Source organism: Scardinius erythrophthalmus, assembly GCF_964197995.2.
Source record: "Scardinius erythrophthalmus genome assembly, chromosome: 11".
Taxonomy (NCBI): domain Eukaryota; kingdom Metazoa; phylum Chordata; class Actinopteri; order Cypriniformes; family Leuciscidae; genus Scardinius; species Scardinius erythrophthalmus.
Genome location: NC_138231.1, coordinates 11,782,319 through 11,801,295, shown reverse-complemented (window position 1 = coordinate 11,801,295; position 18,977 = coordinate 11,782,319). Strand labels below are relative to the sequence as shown.

General features: G+C 37.8%; 1 protein-coding gene across 2 annotated transcripts in view; it reads left to right on the top strand.

The window, feature by feature from the left end:
* Positions 1-365: 365 nt before the first annotated feature.
* cd2ap (CD2-associated protein) overlaps positions 366-18,977 on the top strand; it is a 68,003-nt gene continuing 49,391 nt past the window's right edge. For both annotated transcript variants that reach the window (XM_081378162.1, XM_081378161.1), the window contains exon 1: positions 366-656. In XM_081378162.1, the coding sequence (XP_081234288.1) occupies positions 653-656 (4 nt within the window). In that variant the 5' untranslated portion in view covers positions 366-652. The remainder of the gene's footprint in view (positions 657-18,977) is intronic.

The following is an 18,977-nucleotide window of genomic DNA, read 5'->3' as shown; positions in this document are numbered from 1 at the left end:
ATAAGTGACTGCAAATGACTGGTATTCCCACTCCCAATGTAAATGTAGCATATTGCTTTTTGTACTAAAATAATACAAAAATATAAATAATAAAAAATGTTAAAAAATGCTAATATACATTATGTACAATTATTTTTCATATACAATAAAATATATTTTCCAGTTGGTTTACAATGCTCTAGTCTACATAATCGCAGAGTACATAGGCTTGTACACAATATATAAATATATATTAATTTAATTTATATGTAGTTAAATCACTGCAAGATTTGCGTGGATAGCAACATTTATGCTTGAATACTCAATTTACACTGAAATGTCACACTTCAGCCTCTTGTATCCAGCGAGGAAACCTGACTTCTCGCGGGATCCTCCCGTTGAAATATCGCGGAGGCAAATCTAAGAAAGGTGGAGACTTCGGGATAACTTCCTGCACAGTACTCTTAAGAATCATACCTCACAGTTTAACACCAGGCCGACATTTAAACCAAGTCGAATGGATTAATACCGCAAATAAACTCGCTAACAAGCATTTCACCAACACGATTCCACGCACAAGGATTTACTGCTAGCATTCAGTCTGCTAGCTAACATCAGCTAGGACGGCAGATAGTACACATCAGATCAAGACGGTATCGTATCGAAGGACAGTATGGGTGAGTTCAACTCGCTTATTTTCGATCAGTTACAGTGTTGCGTTTCAGCTTCCAAGGAAACAGCGCGAACGAGTCACATCAGCGTCATTTACAAAAATGAAACTGTATCCAAGTTGAATAAAGGAAAAAAAAAAAAAAAAAAAAAAAACTTGTGATCAAATGAAAATTTGACTAGGCGCCAGTGTCGCAAACTGGCTAGGCTTGTCTAAACCAGTAGCTAAATTCGATTCGTTTTGCGTCATGATTAATGATCCATGCCCTTCCACTACAGTATTATTGTTTACCTTTCGGATGTAAGTGGCATTGACTTTGTTTGATTGGTTTTAAAGCAGTTTGTACTAGTTGCTGTGGCTCTGTTCCAAAGAAGCCCCCTTAAAGGTGTACATAGTAATTTTTTAATTGATGAATACAACTTTACGTTTAAATAAATAAACTCCACTTTTGACAGGTCCATTACAATGATGTACACTCACATAAGATGAAAAATCCAGACCATGTCAGCTTTCGAGAAAAGCTATTTTATTTAAGAAGAAGCGGGTCGCCCCCTTAAGGGCGCCGTCGTGTTTACATTACATGACCTCCAATAGAGTTACTACTATATTATTAATAACAACAATAACTTGTGTCATTATCAAATCCAGAACCACCCGTACGACTAATAAGAATCAGCTAAACAGTAACAAAAACTAATAAGAAGCACCGATCCCTATTGCAGTTAGGTAGGTATTTGGTAAACAAATGTAGTGGAAAACGTTAGGTTAGTAGGCTACCTGTTCTGCACTGTCATGCTCTTTAGCACGACTCAGCTGGTTTAAATAAAGTGCAAATGTTATGAGTTGTCTACAAATCCTCTTTTGAGTTAGGTTCATTTCCATTTTTACTCCTCTAGATTTCAGGTTGTTGACTCCAATTAAACTTACTGTATTATCATTAGCAGTTACTTTTATTGTACTTTTAGATTTAGTGAGGGAGTCAGTGGTGTGTTTGTTTTATTGGCTATTTTCTCTGTCAGGTGACCAAGACTTTGGCTCATGCTTGTATTGTTAGTAGCCAGAAGCGATTTGCACATTCAAAAGTAAATTTTATGACTGGTAAAAATGGCTGTTGGTCAAAACTTTCTTACATCTTTCTTCATCACCCATGTTATAGTCTGAATTATGGGTTTTATGTGAAGTCAGCTCCTTGTATAACACTCTAGGGCAGAGTTTTTGATCTCAAACCTGTAGTGGAAGAGGTGTTTGAACATGTCCCTTTTACATTTTCTGTTAGTGTTTAGTGTGTACAGAAGCATTGACTTTTAAAGGAAAAAGTTCAAGGAAATGTTTTGGTTTTTAGATGTTACATGGGGCATAATGGTCATTTGTTTTCCCAGCTGTAGGTTAGAGTGAATGTCTGGCTGGCAGGCAGGTTGCTTTCGTGGCCTTGAGTGCCCCCCCTCTCTCGTCAGTAATTCATCATGTTGTCACAAAGTTATGTAAGCGCAGGACTGGAAACTGAACCCACCAGGAAGTATGGAAGTGTGTTAGAGTAATACGTGTACTTTGCGCAGGTGCAAGTGGACATCGCTTGGTCATGTCAGGTCTTGACTACAGACAGTGTAGGCGAAATGAAAATAAGTGAATGTGTGGTTTCAAAAGGGACCTTTAAAACTGATCTGTTCTTCTTCCTCTCATGTGGGAATATTGTTCACAGGTCTAGTGATTTTGTTAACAGCTAAAGTGTGGCCTAATAATGTTTAGTTGAATAGTAGACTTTTACTTTGTCTGTACTAAAAGTCTGTTGTAGTTTGCCTATTTCTTAATGCAATGATTTTAATTGATAGATCAACTACATTCTTTTTGCCAGCAGGACACCCATGTAGCAATGCGAATTGTATAGAATTGACTTGAGCCATTCTTGTTGAAATTGTCAGATTCCATTCTGATTACTTAATACTTAACAATTCCATCAACTAATCTTTTAGGACTATCTGCTAACTAACTGTCTAACTTAAAGTGTAGACAATTTTTTTTTCTTTGAATAGAAAGTTCAAAAGAACATTTATTTGAAATAGCCTAAAATGTTAATGTTTACTGTCACTTTTGATCATTTTAATGCTTCCTAGCTGAATAAAAGTATTAGGTAATTTCTTAACAGAAAACTGTTGTAGTTCAGTCAAGAACCATTATGATGGATTCAGTGAGTGAGAGAATGATTAGTCTGATTTGAACTGAACATCACATAAAGTTCCTCAATCACTCATTTCTTTTGCTGTGCCACTATTGAGTAGTGGTGAAGGAGACACTATCAAGAGTGCTTCAGTATGGGGTTCTTTCCACATTAGTAGAAGAATTCAGATGGTGATGAACTGTTAATAATAACTGATGCTTGAAAATAATTTTGTTTAAATATTTTTCTAAAACAATATAGAACCAGTTCTCCTTGTATGAGAATCACTGCTCTGACATCATCCAAAAAAACAACAACCCCAAAGCTGAAAAATGTAAAGAATCTCAGCAGCCTCTCCCTGCATGCTGACTACTGTTCTAGTTATTGTGCCAAGTGATTTTGAAGAAAGGACTCTGGTTGACATCTGAAGTATGTATAATAATAATCTTAGATTTGATTTTGTGTTTGACTGACATGCTTGAGAATCTCGGCTGTGGTCTCAGACTTTGGCCCCAGTGTATTATTTTCTGAACCAAACACATTTTTTTGCTTGGAGAAATCAAAAAGGAAGCAGCTTCATGTTTGACTTTGAGGAGTAGCAGGCTAGCTTGCAAATTGAGCCGAAATAATTGTCCTTTCAACAATAACTTGTTGTTTAAGGTCTTGATGGTGGTTGTTGTTGCCATATTCCACGTTAGTCAAAAGGACTTTATAACTTGACCTTTTCATGTTTGAAAACTATTTCTTGGAGGGCTGTAGGAACTTCCCTTCTGGTTGGTCTAAATTCTGCTTCCTCCTGTGTAAATTTAAAATCTTTAAATGAGAACTAGTTTATTCACAGGGTGTGTGTGTGTGTGTGTGTGTGTGTGTGTGTGTGTGTGTGTGTGTGTGTGTGTGTGTGTGTGTGTGTGTGTGTGTGTGTGTGTGTGTGTGTGTGTGTGTGTGTGTGTGTGTGTGTGTGTGTGTGTGTGTGTGTGTGTGTGTGTGTGTGTGTGTGTGTGTGTGTGTGTGTCAGCCAGGGTCTTGATTAGCTAAGTCCAAACTGCTTGAGGGTACTATGAGGTTGAATTGAAATGAAGTGTCCCATATTAGGTGCTCTATTTCTTCCGAGCTCCAGTCACATATTGATTGTATGTGTGTGTTTTTGTTTAGTGTAGTAGTTTTATTTTATTAAACCACTGACCCATTTAACGTCTGACCTCCCACTCTGGTTCACGAGTCACGACACACACGACTCGTCTGGCTTTCACATCTACAGTTAACATATGCTCTAAACAATTTGTCTATGGATGTTTGAGGTTGTCAGCACCTGATTTTAAAAATAGAACCTTTTAATGCACATTTCATTTATGTTCAGTATCAAGGATGTTTTCAGCAGGAATTTACATTTAGAGCTGGGAAGTCATTATTCTGTTACTAATTAGTCTTGCATAATCAGACTTTTGACTATAGGCAGAAAATCTGGTCCAAGAGCTATTTGTACTGACATGAATGTTAAGTAACCAACCCCAGTTTTTATTTTATTTATTTATTTATTTATTTATTTATTTAACATAGGTCAGATGAGAGGTTCTACAGACAATGTTGAAAACATTTGTTAAACTAAAAAAAAAAAATGATATCGGAGAAAACCTCGACATAGTGATATTCTGTTTTCTGCAATATATATTATGATATGAAAAAAAAAAAAAAAAATCACCAGATGACTCAAATAGCTCTGTTTGGAAAAAAATTATAATTCTAGAATGATTGGGGTGATTTTGTAGGGGAGTGAATCTGCATAGAAAATAGGCTAATAAATAAATTACAAGCACAGATAAATACAATAGAACAGAAATAAAAATGAAATAAACAGTGCTTTATGTTTTTCAGGTAAGTCTAATAGTATTAAGGTACAGAAATGTAATAGTCAAATGTAAAATAGCACTGCATGGTCTTCACTGTATAAATTAAATAACATTAATATTTGTTACAGCTACAAAAGTGATTTTCTCTTTGTATTTTGTTGTTTGATTAACATTGTCACAGACAGCAGCAGGTTTAGGCTGTTGTCACTTTAAGACCGTATGCACTGATTCAATATAATGATATGCATCTGTTTTCTTTCCCAGTTGTTTATGTTCAAGTAAGCCATGAGCGACTGTGTTTTAGGGCTGCCCCCAACTAAAATGTGTCTAGTCATTAGTCGACTAATCGCACGTTTATATTAATTTATTTACTTAAATATATACTGGGGGGAATACTAAACCATAATGAGCTTTTAATATATATAGGCCTAATTAGGGTTGAGCGGTATGACGTTATTGTGACCATGCTATAAAGCTATATAACCATGAGAACCAGACCAAAAAAGTTATGTGCACCTCTGTTTATATTGTCATTAGTGGTAGAATTAGTATTATTATGTTATTATCAGTTAATTGTAACCCCCCCCCCCCGCAATACTGAATGACCAACGTCTCAAGCATCACAACCCCTAAGTTCTGTTTAAATGACAAATGCATTTTCATTTGTAGATGGTTACCACGTTTTAGTTCTAATTACCTGTTAAAATGTATTTTTTTAAAAATGCTTGATTTGACTGATGTTAAAAGTGTAGTTGTTTTGCTTTCAGATCATATCACATGGAAATGTATCTTAATGTAAAAAAAGATACAAAGTATAGTGGATATGCCTTTAGAGAAAAATGCACCTTTCATACAGATCACATAAACAGAGTATTTGTTTTTTGATTTGATTTGACATAATTCCACTATTACTTTAAGATGGCAAGAACACTGAAAGCATTATAGTGCTTGTGTGTGTTTCGCAGCTCTTTGATCCATCTGTAACGGTTCCCAAAGTTTAGACTAAACAATGGGCCGCTTACTTCAGCTCCGCCTATGGAAATTAGTTTGAGAGATCATTTCAAAGATTGTATTTGTTGGATCAAACTTAAGTAATTATTAAGGCATAATTTCTTGTACTAAAAATGTTATTAGGGCCCAAGCCCTGAAAGGGCGAAGGCCCTATTGTTTCCGTAAGGATTATTAGGGCCCAAGCCCTGAAAGGTACCGGTGCGTGGCAGGGGGGCTCGACGGCGCCCCCTGGAATGGGGTCCGAAAACTTGGTCCATAAATCAAACACGCTTGCATGTAATAATATGAAACTCAGTACACATATAGATCTCATCGGGCCGAACAACTTTCGTGCTCTAAGTTTTACAAAAGCCCAACAGGAAGTCGGTTATTATACGTTGTTTGGAAAACGCATACAATGGAATGTGAAATACTCCTCCTAGGGATTTCATCCGATCGCCACCAAACTCGGTGAGAATAAAGTCAAGACATTGAGGATGAATTCTTGCGAACAGATTTTTGATATCTCGAACGGTTTGGCCGTGGCGAGGAAACTAATTTATGGCGAATAATGGGACACAGGAAGTGTGTTATAACTTCTGCATACATTGACAGATCTTGATGAAACTTCAGCAGTGTATTCGTTGTAAGAGGCCGATCACATGGATGTGACTATTGTGAGTCAAAGTTATAGCGCCACCAACTGGCAGCAGGAAGTGTGTCACTTTCAAAATGCTTTGAAGTCACCCTCTTACTTTTACCCGATTTGCTTCAAACTTTATGTGTATAATGTAAACACACGGCAGATGTAGACCTGTGAAAGGATTATTGATATCTTAGATACTGTTGCCGTGGCAACGCATCAAATTTTAATATTCTTTTCGGATGCGTTTGAAACTCTTAGCATGCTTGAAATTGGATGAAACTCGACAGACACATAACACTTATTAGCCAGTAGACATGTGAAAAGTTTCAGAAACGGGCGTGGCAGGGGGGCTCAACAGCGCCCTCTTGAACAGGGTCTGAAAACTTGGTTCATATATCAAACACGCTTGCATGAATTAATATGAAACTCGGTACACATATAGATTTCATCGGGCTGAACAACTTTCCCTCTGTCAAGTTTCACGCCAGCCCAACAGGAAGTCGGCTATTATGGGTTGTTTGGAAAACGCTTGCTGTGGAATGTGATGTACTCCTCCTAGAGAATTCATTCAATCACCTCCAAACTCAGTCAGCATGAAGTCAAGACATTGAGAATGCTAAATTGCGGACGGATTTTTGATATCTCGAACGGTTTGGCCGTGGCGAGGAAACAAATTTATGGCGAGAAAAGAGAGGAGACGAAGTGTTATAACTTCTGCATACATTAACTGATCTTGATGAAACTTTAGCAGTGTGTTCGTGGTAAGAGGCAGATCAGATGGATGTAACTATCGTGAGTCAAAGTTATAGCGCCACCAACTGGCAGCAGGAAGTGTGTCACTTTCAACATGCGTTTGACAAAAGTGGGTGGGTTAGTTTTACCAACAGTTACAAAAATCAGTATATATATTGGTCTCACCGAGCCGGACAACTTTCTAATTTACAGTTATTAGCTCAGAGCAAAAGGAAGTCAGATATTTTGGTTTGAATGTGGATTTTTTGGATATTTCAGACTCTGAGTTTTTAGCTACTCTTCCTAACTGGTTTATTTTATTCACACCAAACTTTTTCAAAATGATAAAGATACATTAAAGATGCTAAATTGTGAACGGATATTAAACATCTCAAACGGTTTTGCTATAGTGAGGGGCTAAAGTAAAGTAACACTTAAAACCTCATCTTCTAAAAATGTAATTAAACACCATTTATTTCTATATAAAAGTATAAAAATATCACAACTAAACCCATTTTATTCTTTTTTTTTCAATTTAATAAATATTTATAAGTTTAAAAATAGTAATTGTACTATTTAGTCCCATAAAAGTCAAGTCATACATAGGGCTATACTGCCCTCTTGTGTTCAAAATCAGGTAGGCCTATTGTATCTACTTAAAAATATACTAGGTATGTGACGGTGAGAATATTTTACCACCGGTTAATCGACATGTGACACCGCTGGGGGCTTTTGAATCGCCAACTTAAAAACGAAAGTAAAATATGTTTGTCCACACTGACATTGATAGTGGTTGAGCGAGCGTTTCAAATTAATTCCTATGGAAGTAGGAATTAACTGAAAAACGTTCACTCTGTTCTGCTCGTTCCTCGCCGTGGATGTGCACCGTTATGAATGCCCGTGCAGCCATGAGCATTTTAGTTTAATTTTAAAATTAGCGCCTTTCGGGGGTTGATTGCTTGAAATTATTTTACAAAAGCACAATGTTGTGTTTTATTGCGACTGTACACAAATATAAGTTAACACTTTGCAGTTTGAATGTCGTCCTGTATAATGACGGAGTATGTTTTTATGTGTCCACTGTTCAAACGCGCCCACGCCACACACACACACCCACCCACACACACACGGTTTACTATCTTTGTGGGGACTCTCCATAGATTTAATGATTTTTATACTGTACAAACTGTATATTTTATCTCCTTACACTAACCCTACCCCTAAACCTACCCATCACTGAAAACTTTCTGCATTTTTACATTTCCAAAAAAACTCATTCTGTATGAAGCTTGTTTACCCATGGGGACCTCTATTTAGGTCCCCACTGTGATACGAGTCCCCATGAGTCTGTGTGCATTCAGGTTAAAGTCCCCACCGGGACAGAAAAACATGAACACACACACACACACACACACACACACACACACACACGCACACACACACTAGCATTGCAATCTTGACATTGCAGCCTGTTCATTATAGACTTAATAAAATATAATAATAAAATGGTCAACCTAACATATAAAGATTACACTGCTCTAAATAGTCAGTAGTACAATTCGTACAATCACAGTAAGCACCGCTCCACTGTGAATTTTCCAAGGACATTTTTGCGCATGTGAAGAGGATCATTTTTCCCTTCGATATTGGAACGTGAGTGAAGTACAAAGCATATAATAAACAATAGTTTAGCATCCAAAAAAAGGTAATTATATATATATATATATATATATATATATATATTTTTTTTTTTTTTTTAAGTGACAAGACAAAGAATATTACTTGTCTGATATATATATATATATATATATATATATATATATATATATATATATATATATATATATATATATATATATATATATATAAATATAGCTGCGAGCAGCGATGGAGGGCCCAAGCCGGTGACACCGCCACCCCGGTGCCTTTAGTGTAACTAAAGGCACCAGGTTGGCGGTGCCACCGGCTTGGGCCCGCAATCGCTGCTCGCAGCTATATATATTTTTTTTTTCTTCATTATTTTTTTTTTTGCCTTTTTGCCACTTTTGGGGCCCTTAACATGCTCAAAAACTCTTGAAATTTTGCACACACGTCAGAACCTGCGGCCATCAGGGCCGGGCTGAAGCTGGTACTGGGGCGTGGCAGGGGGGCTCGACAGCGCCCCCTGGAATGGGGTCCGAAAACTTGGTCCATAAATCAAACACGCTTGCATGTAATAATATGAAACTCAGTACACATATAGATCTCATCGGGCCGAACAACTTTCGTGCTCTAAGTTTTACAAAAGCCCAACAGGAAGTCGGTTATTATACGTTGTTTGGAAAACGCATACAATGGAATGTGAAATACTCCTCCTAGGGATTTCATCCGATCGCCACCAAACTCGGTGAGAATAAAGTCAAGACATTGAGGATGAATTCTTGCGAACGGATTTTTGATATCTCGAACGGTTTGGCCGTGGCGAGGAAACGAATTTATGGCGAATAATGGGACACAGGAAGTGTGTTATAACTTCTGCATACATTAACTGATCTTGATGAAACTTCAGCAGTGTGTTCGTTGTAAGAGGCCGATCACATGGATGTGACTATTGTGAGTCAAAGTTATAGCGCCACCAACTGGCAGCAGGAAGTTTGTCACTTTCAAAATGCTTTGAAGTCACCCTCTTAATTTTACCCGATTTGCTTCAAACTTTCTGTGTATAATGTAAACACAGGGCAGATGTAGACCTGTGAAAGGATTATTGATATCTTAGATACTGTTGCCGTGGCAACGCATCAAGTTTTAATATTCTTTTCGGATGCGTTTGAGACTCTTAACATGCTTGAAATTGGATGAAACTCGACAGACACATAACACTTATTAGCCAGTAGACATGTGAAAAGTTTCAGAAACGGGCGTGGCAGGGGGGCTCAACAGCGCCCTCTTGAACAGGGTCTGAAAACTTGGTCCATATATCAAATACGCTTGCATGAATTAATATGAAACTCGGTACACATATAGATCTCGTCGGGCCGAACAACTTTCCCTCTGTCAAGTTTCACGCCAGCCCAACAGGAAGTCAGCTATTATGGGTTGTTTGGAAAACGCTTGCTGTGGAATGTGATGTACTCCTCCTAGAGAATTCATTCAATCACCTCCAAACTCAGTCAGCATGAAGTAAAGACATTGAGGATGCTAAATTGCGGACGGATTTTTGATATCTTGAACGGTTTGGCCGTGGTGAGGAAACGAATTTATGGCGAGAAAAGAGAGACACAAAGTGTTATAACTTCTGCATACATCAACTGATCTTGATGAAACTTCAGCAGTGTGTTCGTGGTAAGAGGCCGATCAGATGGATGTGACTATTGTGAGTCAAAGTTATAGCGCCACCAACTGGCAGCAGGAAGTGTGTCACTTTCAACATACTTTTGACAAAAGTGGGGGGGTTAGTTTTAAATACAGTAAAAAAAAAATGTTTTTATATTGTTCTCATCAAGCCGGACAACTTTCTAATTTACATTCATTAGCTCAGAGCAAAAGGAAGTCAGATATTTTGGTCTGAATGTGGATTTTTTTGCAAAATCAGCCTATGAATTTTTAGCCACTCCTCTTAAACTATTTATTTTATTCCCACCAAACTTTTTCAACATGATGAAAATACATTAAATATGCTAAATTGTGAACGGATAATAAATATCTCAAACGGTTTTGCTATGGCGAGGGATTAAAGTAATGTCCAAAAAGGAAAAACTAAAAGCCTCAAATTTTCTAAAAATGTAATTATATACCATTTATTTCTATATAAAAGTATACAAACATCACAACTAAACATTTTATTATTTTTTTTCAATTTAAGAATGAATTTTAAGTTTAAAAACTGCCAGAATGGTTGTTTAGTCTAAACAATACATAAATAAAGTCAAACATAGTGCTATACTGCCCTCTTGTGTTCAAAATCTGGTAGGCCTATTATATCTATATAAAAATATACTAGGTATGTGACGGTGAGAATATTTTACCACCGGTTAACTGACGTGTGACACCGCTGGGGGCTTTTTAATCGCTAACTTAAAAACGAAAGTAAAATATGTTCGTCCGCACTGACATTTATATTGGTTGAGCGAGCGTTTCAAATGAATTCCTATGGAAGTAGGAATTAACTGAAAAACGTTCGCTCTGTTCTGCTCGTTCCTCGCCGTGGACGCGCACCATTATGAATGCCCGTGCAGCCATGAGCATTTTAGTTTCATTTTAAAATTAGCGCCTTTCGGGGGGTGGATTGCTTGAAATTATTTTACAAAAGCACAATTTTGTGTTTTATTGCAACTGTACACAAATATAAGTTAACACTTTGCAGTTTGAATGTCGTCCTGTATAATGACGGAGTATGTTTTTATGTGTCTACTGTTCAATCGCGCCCACGCCACACACACACACACACACACACACACACACACACACACACACGGTTTACTATCTTTGTGGGTACTCTCCATGGACTTAATGGTTTTTATACTGAACAAACTGTATATTCTATCTCCTCACACTAACCCTACCACTAAACCTACCTATCCCATAAAACTTTCTGCATTTTTACATTTCCAAAAAAACTCATTCTGTATGATTTATAATCTTGTTTACCCATGGGGACCTCTATTTAGGTCCCCACTGTGACACGAGTCCCCATGAGTCTGTGTGCATTCAGGTTAAAGTCCCCACCGGGATAGAAAAACATGAACACACACACACACACACACTCCAGCATTACAATCTTGACATCGCAGCCTGTTCATTATAGCCTTAATAAAATATAATAATAAAATAGTCAACCTAACATATAAAAATTACACTGCTCTAAATAGTCAGTAGTACAATTCGTACATTCACAGTAAGCACCGCTCGCTCCACTGTGATGTTTCCAAGCAAATTTTTGCGCATGTGAAGAGGATGATTTTTTCCATCAATATTGGAACACGAGTGAAGAACAAAGCCTATAATAAAGAATAGTTTAGCATCCAAATACATCGCAAATGTTGAAACATTTTGATTCTGATGAGAGGGTTACGTGAGCCCAACACTTCTTACTTTCATTTTTACTTTTACATTAAATTTAAAGGATTTGTTGTGGAATATTTTGAGTGTATCATAAAATCTGAATAATAAAAAAAAAAATAATAATAATAATAAAAAAAAAATGAATGAATGAATGAATAAATAAATATATATATATATATATATACATACATATATATATGTATGTATATATATATATATATATATATATATATATATATATATATATATATATATAGCTGCGAGCAGCGATGAAGGGCCAAAGCCAGCGGCACCGCCACCCTAAAGGCACCGGGGTTGCGGTGCCACCGGCTTGGGCCCGTAATCGCTGCTCGCAGCTATATTTTTCTACTGTCTTCAGTTTTTTTGTTTAATTTCACTGGCCCGGCTTATTCATGCAGTTATTCACAAACTGGCAACTGTTAATAGCATTTTGAGTAAAGCTTTAAAACATTTTGGCAATAAGAAAGCAGAGAAGTAAATGACCTAATCTGTTTTCCTTTCTGAATGGCTGCAGAGGGAATAACAGCAAATGAAAGCAGAGTCGTACTCTGGATTTGTGCCTTGCCTTGTCATTATGATAATTTCTGCAAAGCTCTGCTCTAGATCAGGATGCTTCGGCAGGCGAAAACAGAGAGGCTAAGTCAGCAAACTATCCTTACAACATGGGATACATGAGCTACTACACAAAGCAGCCATGCTGTTTTACTAGACACTTTCAGTTGACCTCAGTTAGTCTCTGCATTTCTGTTGTATTTGCCCTGACCTGCATACAAAATAAAGGATGCATGTGTCTAGTGACACACCGATGAAGCCTTTGGAGTGAGTTAATTTGGAAGTTCTTCTTTCTATTTTTCTTTCCTTTTTTCGATTTGGAAACAGACTCGAGACTAAATTAGAAGCAAAACCATCTAACCTACAATTTATGGTGGTTTGACATTATATGTAACTTTGTCTTCTTCAAAATACACCAACAAGAAGAGGATGAGACAATGACTGTGAGACAGCCAGCCTTCACAAAGTGCAAAAAACAGATCCATCTAAGAGGAAAGATAGCAGCACATGGATTGGCGTTCGCTCAAAAAGGCTTGGGTTGCGTGTACTTGGTTATCTATTGTTTAAACTTCCCAGAGAGCTGTAAGGTGCTTGACCTTGTGTGACCTGCCTCTTTTCAAATGGTCTATTCAAGTCTAAAATGCAGGTGAAGTTAATGCAATTTTTGAGTGATTTCAATTTTCTATATAGCTTATTTCACCCAGATCCTATTAAAATATGGAAAACTGTTCCAACATATTGGGATTTTATTAATTCACACATTGTGAGTACTTTCCCTATCCTGGAAATGTTACTAGGGTCTGATGCCGCGATCGCATTTGACAGTTTGGCCGTAAAATCTCCAGAATCAAAGCCCTTTGTGGTTGTCAGCTTTTGATTTATCTCTATCCATATAGGCTACTGCAATATAATTAAAAAAAAAGTTTGTTTATCATCTTTTTGTTTTATTTCTATTTATTTTAATAATTATTTTACCATGAAATTCCCATTATGAGAGACCTGGCCAAGGTGGTATCCATTCAAACTAACAACAAGATTAAAATGTCACGTCATCATGATAATACATCATGATTAAGGTTGGGAGTCGAGAGAAATTCAGAAGTTTTGGTTCCGAAAACGGTTATGGAGTGATGTTGTGCTTGCTGTGGAGCTCGCACCAGTGCGTGCTTGGCAAAAGTGCGTATAGGGGCGCTTGTGAGCACCCTTCTGAAACCTAAAATGACAAATGGGACACTCTACGTTTTTGGATGGTACATTACGTTTTAGATGGTAAACATGGTGCGGAAACCACGCAATGTGCCACAACCCCTCCTGGAACTTAAAGCTGCTGTCCGTAGCTTTTTTGGGTTAAAAATTATCCCAAATAAATTGTTGAGTAAGTACATAACTTGCTAGTGTTCAAAACTATCTGCTTGCCTTAGCTCGATTCAAAATGGTAAGCTTGTAATAATGTTTTTAATTCCAGTGGTACTGGTGGATTTCTGCGGGAAATTCGAGCATGTCTTTGCGTCATTACGTCACGTCTGTACACATAAAGAAGGTGTCTCGGCTAGTAGGCTATATTGCGTGTGAGGATGTTGGTGGTGGAGATTTATAGCCTTTTCTCACAGCACTTGATATAATTAAACTTTTTTCAATTTGATGGCGGATCCAGAAAGGTTAAAACGACAATCACCAGTGACAACTGTAGATTCACCCGTTGTAAATAGCGAAATACTTAGGACTTTGGAGAAAAAAAGAGACTGCAACCGGGCCATGTGAAAACAAGGACAAATATCGGAAGGGCATTAAATGTAGTGACGCAATGCTGATGTTGTTAACATTAAAGGGATATTTCACTTTGAAATTAATTTTTGATATGTTTTAGCTTACCTCAAGGGCATCCAAGATGTAGGTGTCTTTGTTTCCGCAGTAGTTTCAATTTTGATATTTTTAGGTCAAACCGTTCTTGTCTGTCAGTCATATAATGCAGGTCGATGGTCACTGTCTCAAAACACAAGCACAGAGTCCAAATTAAAACAATTCCCCATCGTCCAAATGAAACAATTCCCCATCATAAGTACACATTGATGGCCTAAGACACGAAACGAGCGGTTTGTGTGAGAAAACGAACAGTATTTATATCGTTGTTATCTCTTGAAAACAGCACACGTCCAAATGATCTGACGGCGCGGGCGGGTATAGATATATACACTAGATGTCGCTTGGCTACGGTTTCGTTCCAATGAACTGCAGTAGCCAAGGCGACATCTATGTATATATCTATACCCGCCCGCGCCGTCAGATCATTTGGACGTGTGCTGTTTTCAAGAGATAACAACGATATAAATACTGTTCGTTTTCTCACACAAACCGCTCGTTTCGTGTCTTAGGCCATCAATGTGTACTTATGATGGGGAATTGTTTCATTTGGACGATGGGGAATTTTTTAAATTTGGACTCTGTGCTTGTGTTTTGAGCCAGTGACCATCGACCTGCATTATATGACTGACAGACAAGAACGGTTTGACCTAAAAATATCAAAATTGAAACTACTGCGGAAACAAAGACACCTACATCTTGGATGCCCTTGAGGTAAGCTAAAACATATCAAAAATTAATTTCAAAGTGAACTATCCCTTTAACAATTTGAGAACAAAGTATAATTTGCACGGTTTGACGTGATATGATAAGCGATCGTTAGATTTAATCGGCACAGTTTACTGCAATGCTTTTTTCCCCTTAGTTGGTCAGAACAAAAATGGATATTACTTGTTCAGACGACATTTTCCGGTGAAAATCCTTATGTTGGTCACACTTCCAAAAAGTAGAATCTGTGATTGCGAATGACAGCATCCACACTGGCACGGTGACTGGCAGCTGCACATTCTCCTCAAAACATTGGATTCATCCGCGCTGTGCCATGCTGAGGCACAATGCACATAAAGTTGATAATTCCGCGAATAACTGCATTTGCAGATTTCGAACAGAGATGGCGACAAAGAGGAAAAACTGCGGACTGCAGCTTTAAGAGACTTTTACTCCGTTTACTTTAGCAAGTAATGGGAAAATGACCACAGAGTGTCACAGGGCTGGTACCAGATTTATTGTGAAAGGTGTACATCGTTTTTCCACCATTGAGTCCCCATGGTTTAGGTAAGTGTTTCGGTATATGCAGCTGAATTACTATTTAAAAGTAAATAGGCATTATGCAGAGAGAGAGAGTTCTGTGCCTCCTGTCTGGATCTTACATGTGTGGTCAAGCATCTTCTACCCCTTCTGAGAGGTGTTCTCCACTGCTGGAGACACAAGAAGCCAGGAGAGGTCTCCCAGAGCACTGCAGACATTTAGATTTTCCTTCAGAAAAGTAATTTATGTTAAATTTGTTGACATTACCAGTCTGTTAAATCCATTTGACAGTAAATAATAAACACAAAAAGGATTGTTTGAGTTGAGTATTGTCCAATTTTTTTCCCTTGCTATTTTTTATTTATTTTTTGTATTATTTAATAATGGGAATCAGAACAGGAATCATTAGGCAGAACCGGATAAGTTCCCAAGATTCCCAATGCTAATCATGATATACAGAATTCACAAAAAACAATATGATGTTGGGGTGTCACAGTACACAGGTATTGACATAATATTGTAGCTAATCCAGCGCCAGAACCGGTTGACATTTATATAGCGGGTGGCTGTATTGCTCCTTAATGCTGGTTTGCCACCCATTATAAAATTAAAAAGAGAAAACGCAAAATTAGCTATTTCATTTATTATTTTTTAATTTCTGGACATAATATCTGTGATTCTTCGGGCCACAATAATTGTGTAGTGAAAATCTGATATTGTGACAGCCTTATTAATATGATGTATTGTTCACTGTTGCAATATACCTGCCATGTTTTTAGCAGCAAGAAAACGGCTTCCTTGTCAAAACCAGATCTTATTATTATTATTATTATTATTTTTAACAGCATTGTATCTAATTTGTGATCAAATTTTCAAAACTGTTGCCAGTTACACATCCCAACGATAACATTGACATGACATCCAGCATTTACTCCGATAAAATCATTGTGAACGGGGCATATTTCACAGATTCTTCATCATCATGTTGGCCTGAACCGGTTTATTTTGCCTCTCTCAACAGATGCTCGCGAAAGAATTCCTCAGAATTTGTGAGCTGTAGGCTACATGGTATTTCATTTGATGATTACCGCTGTAACATATTGTTTGTAGAAATACTGTGCTTAGACATAACCAGCTGAGGTAGGGATGAGTTCCTGTCAGACACCCTGACCTCTTCCCTCTGTTTTCCATGAGAAGTCTCTGCTATCTCTGGCATCGCTGTGTAAATAACCTCTGTCAACAGAGGTACTGTGTGCGTATGCTGCCGATCACATTCTTCTCAAACTCATGCAACTCACAGTCAGATTTAGGGATTTTCTTAATGCATTGTCTAACTCTGTACACTTTTTTTTAAAGACTCGAAAAAGAAATGGCTGGGAGATGTTTGTGTCTGGGTGTCCTTGGTAATGATTAGGTAGCGGAGAAAAGCACATTGTTCTGACGTCATTTTGTTTGTCCTCAAAATTTGATGGACACCATACCGCTTTGCTTGGATACGGTCATTCCTGCTGTTAAATTGCTGTTCCATTGTCCCCATTAACATACCTAGTATATTTGAGTAAAACATTATTTATAGGCTGTGCTCTGCTGGCCCGTGGCCCAGCCGTTTTGAAGTTTTTGCTCAAAAAAGAGGTCAAACAATGGTGGCTGTAAAGTGCAAGGCCTAGATTTCCACACGTTTTTTTGCTGGTCTTGGTGCGGAATGTTTATTCAGTCTTTAAAGGTCAGAACCAACTATATTAGGACACTCTTTGAATATTGGACCAGTCAAGTTCATGTTGAACTTTAGATAGCGCTTTAAAGGGTAAGTTCGGTATTTTACACTTAAAGCCCTGTTTACAGATCGTTTCTGATGAAATAGAACGGTTAAGATTAAAATTTGGACACATGCTGCTGTCCCGAGAATTTTAGGTTTCTTTCGCTTTCCCCAAAACCTCTAGAATGGGTGTATAGGTGCACTGGAACAATACTTCATAAAACGCATTAAACTTTCGTTTACAAAGACGTGAAACTCACCGAGTGGTTAGGGGTGTTCACTGATATGCTCACACAAAAATCGCTGCAAAAGATGCTTTCCAACAGGTGTTTTACCATTCGTTGTAAAACTGTGGATCTATTTTTCCAAACGTCTCACACCCGTAGATTCTTCCGTTGAGAGCTTGAATAATAGACACTCCAGCCCAGTTGGTGGTGATAATGCACCTTTGCCAATTGCAAGCAAACCACTGGCATTTCATTGAATACACAGAAGAAGCAGAAGAAGAAGCGGCGGAGTAATACCGTACCTCACACAGCACATTCAATACAAGTCAATGGAGTTGGACAAAAACTACGATAAAACCTGTTGGAAAGCATCTTTTGCAGCGATTTTTGTGTGAGCATATCAGTGAACACCCCTAACCACTCGGTGAGTTTCAGGTCTTTGTAAACGAAAGTTTAATGCGTTTTATGAAGGATTGTTCCAGTGCACCTATACTATGGGATTAATATCCTGCCATGGTTCAAAACTGAAAATAAAGTTCTGAAAGGTTGAAACTAAGTGTTCGAAAACTCAAAATCTTACAAAAAACAGTTTTGCAAGATCGAAAAATAAGATTTGCAAGCTTGTAAAATGTAAAAAAATAAAAATATCTCTGCAAACATTATGTTGTTTTTGAGATTTCCTTCTTCAGAACTGCAACATTTTTTTTTACGATGTTGCGCGAACAATTTTTCAGAGTTTCAAATTTGTCAGTGTTCTCCCACTGTATTAGTTTGTTTTCCAGGGTTGAAACCTTGTAAATGGTGAATGGTGAGTTGTCACGCAGCTCTGCTCTGAAACTCTGAAACTCAGACTGAGCGAAAATGAAGCTTCGCAACTTCGCAACTTCAGAAAAAGCCTGGAGGGAGGGCCGTCTGCTCTTGGCCAATGCTTTGCTGTCTGCTGACGTACAGTCCAGTCACAAGTCGTATTTACTGGAAAGGTGGGATTGATCGACTGCTCCGCCAATGACGAAAGCCAAAGTATTCATAAACTGATTGCACACTGGCACGTCAAAAGCGTGCATTTCAGCCAACGCTTCCAGCGCGCTTTTGGCAAATCGCGCGTTCTTAATGTGCGTGGCCACGGAAACGTGTAATCTGCTATTTAAAACGATCTGCTATTTTATGATTAATAAAAATGTTTTTAACCACTATTTTTAAGACTGCTCCTCCCTGACACCCGTGGGACACTTGCCATTCTACATTTATAACAAG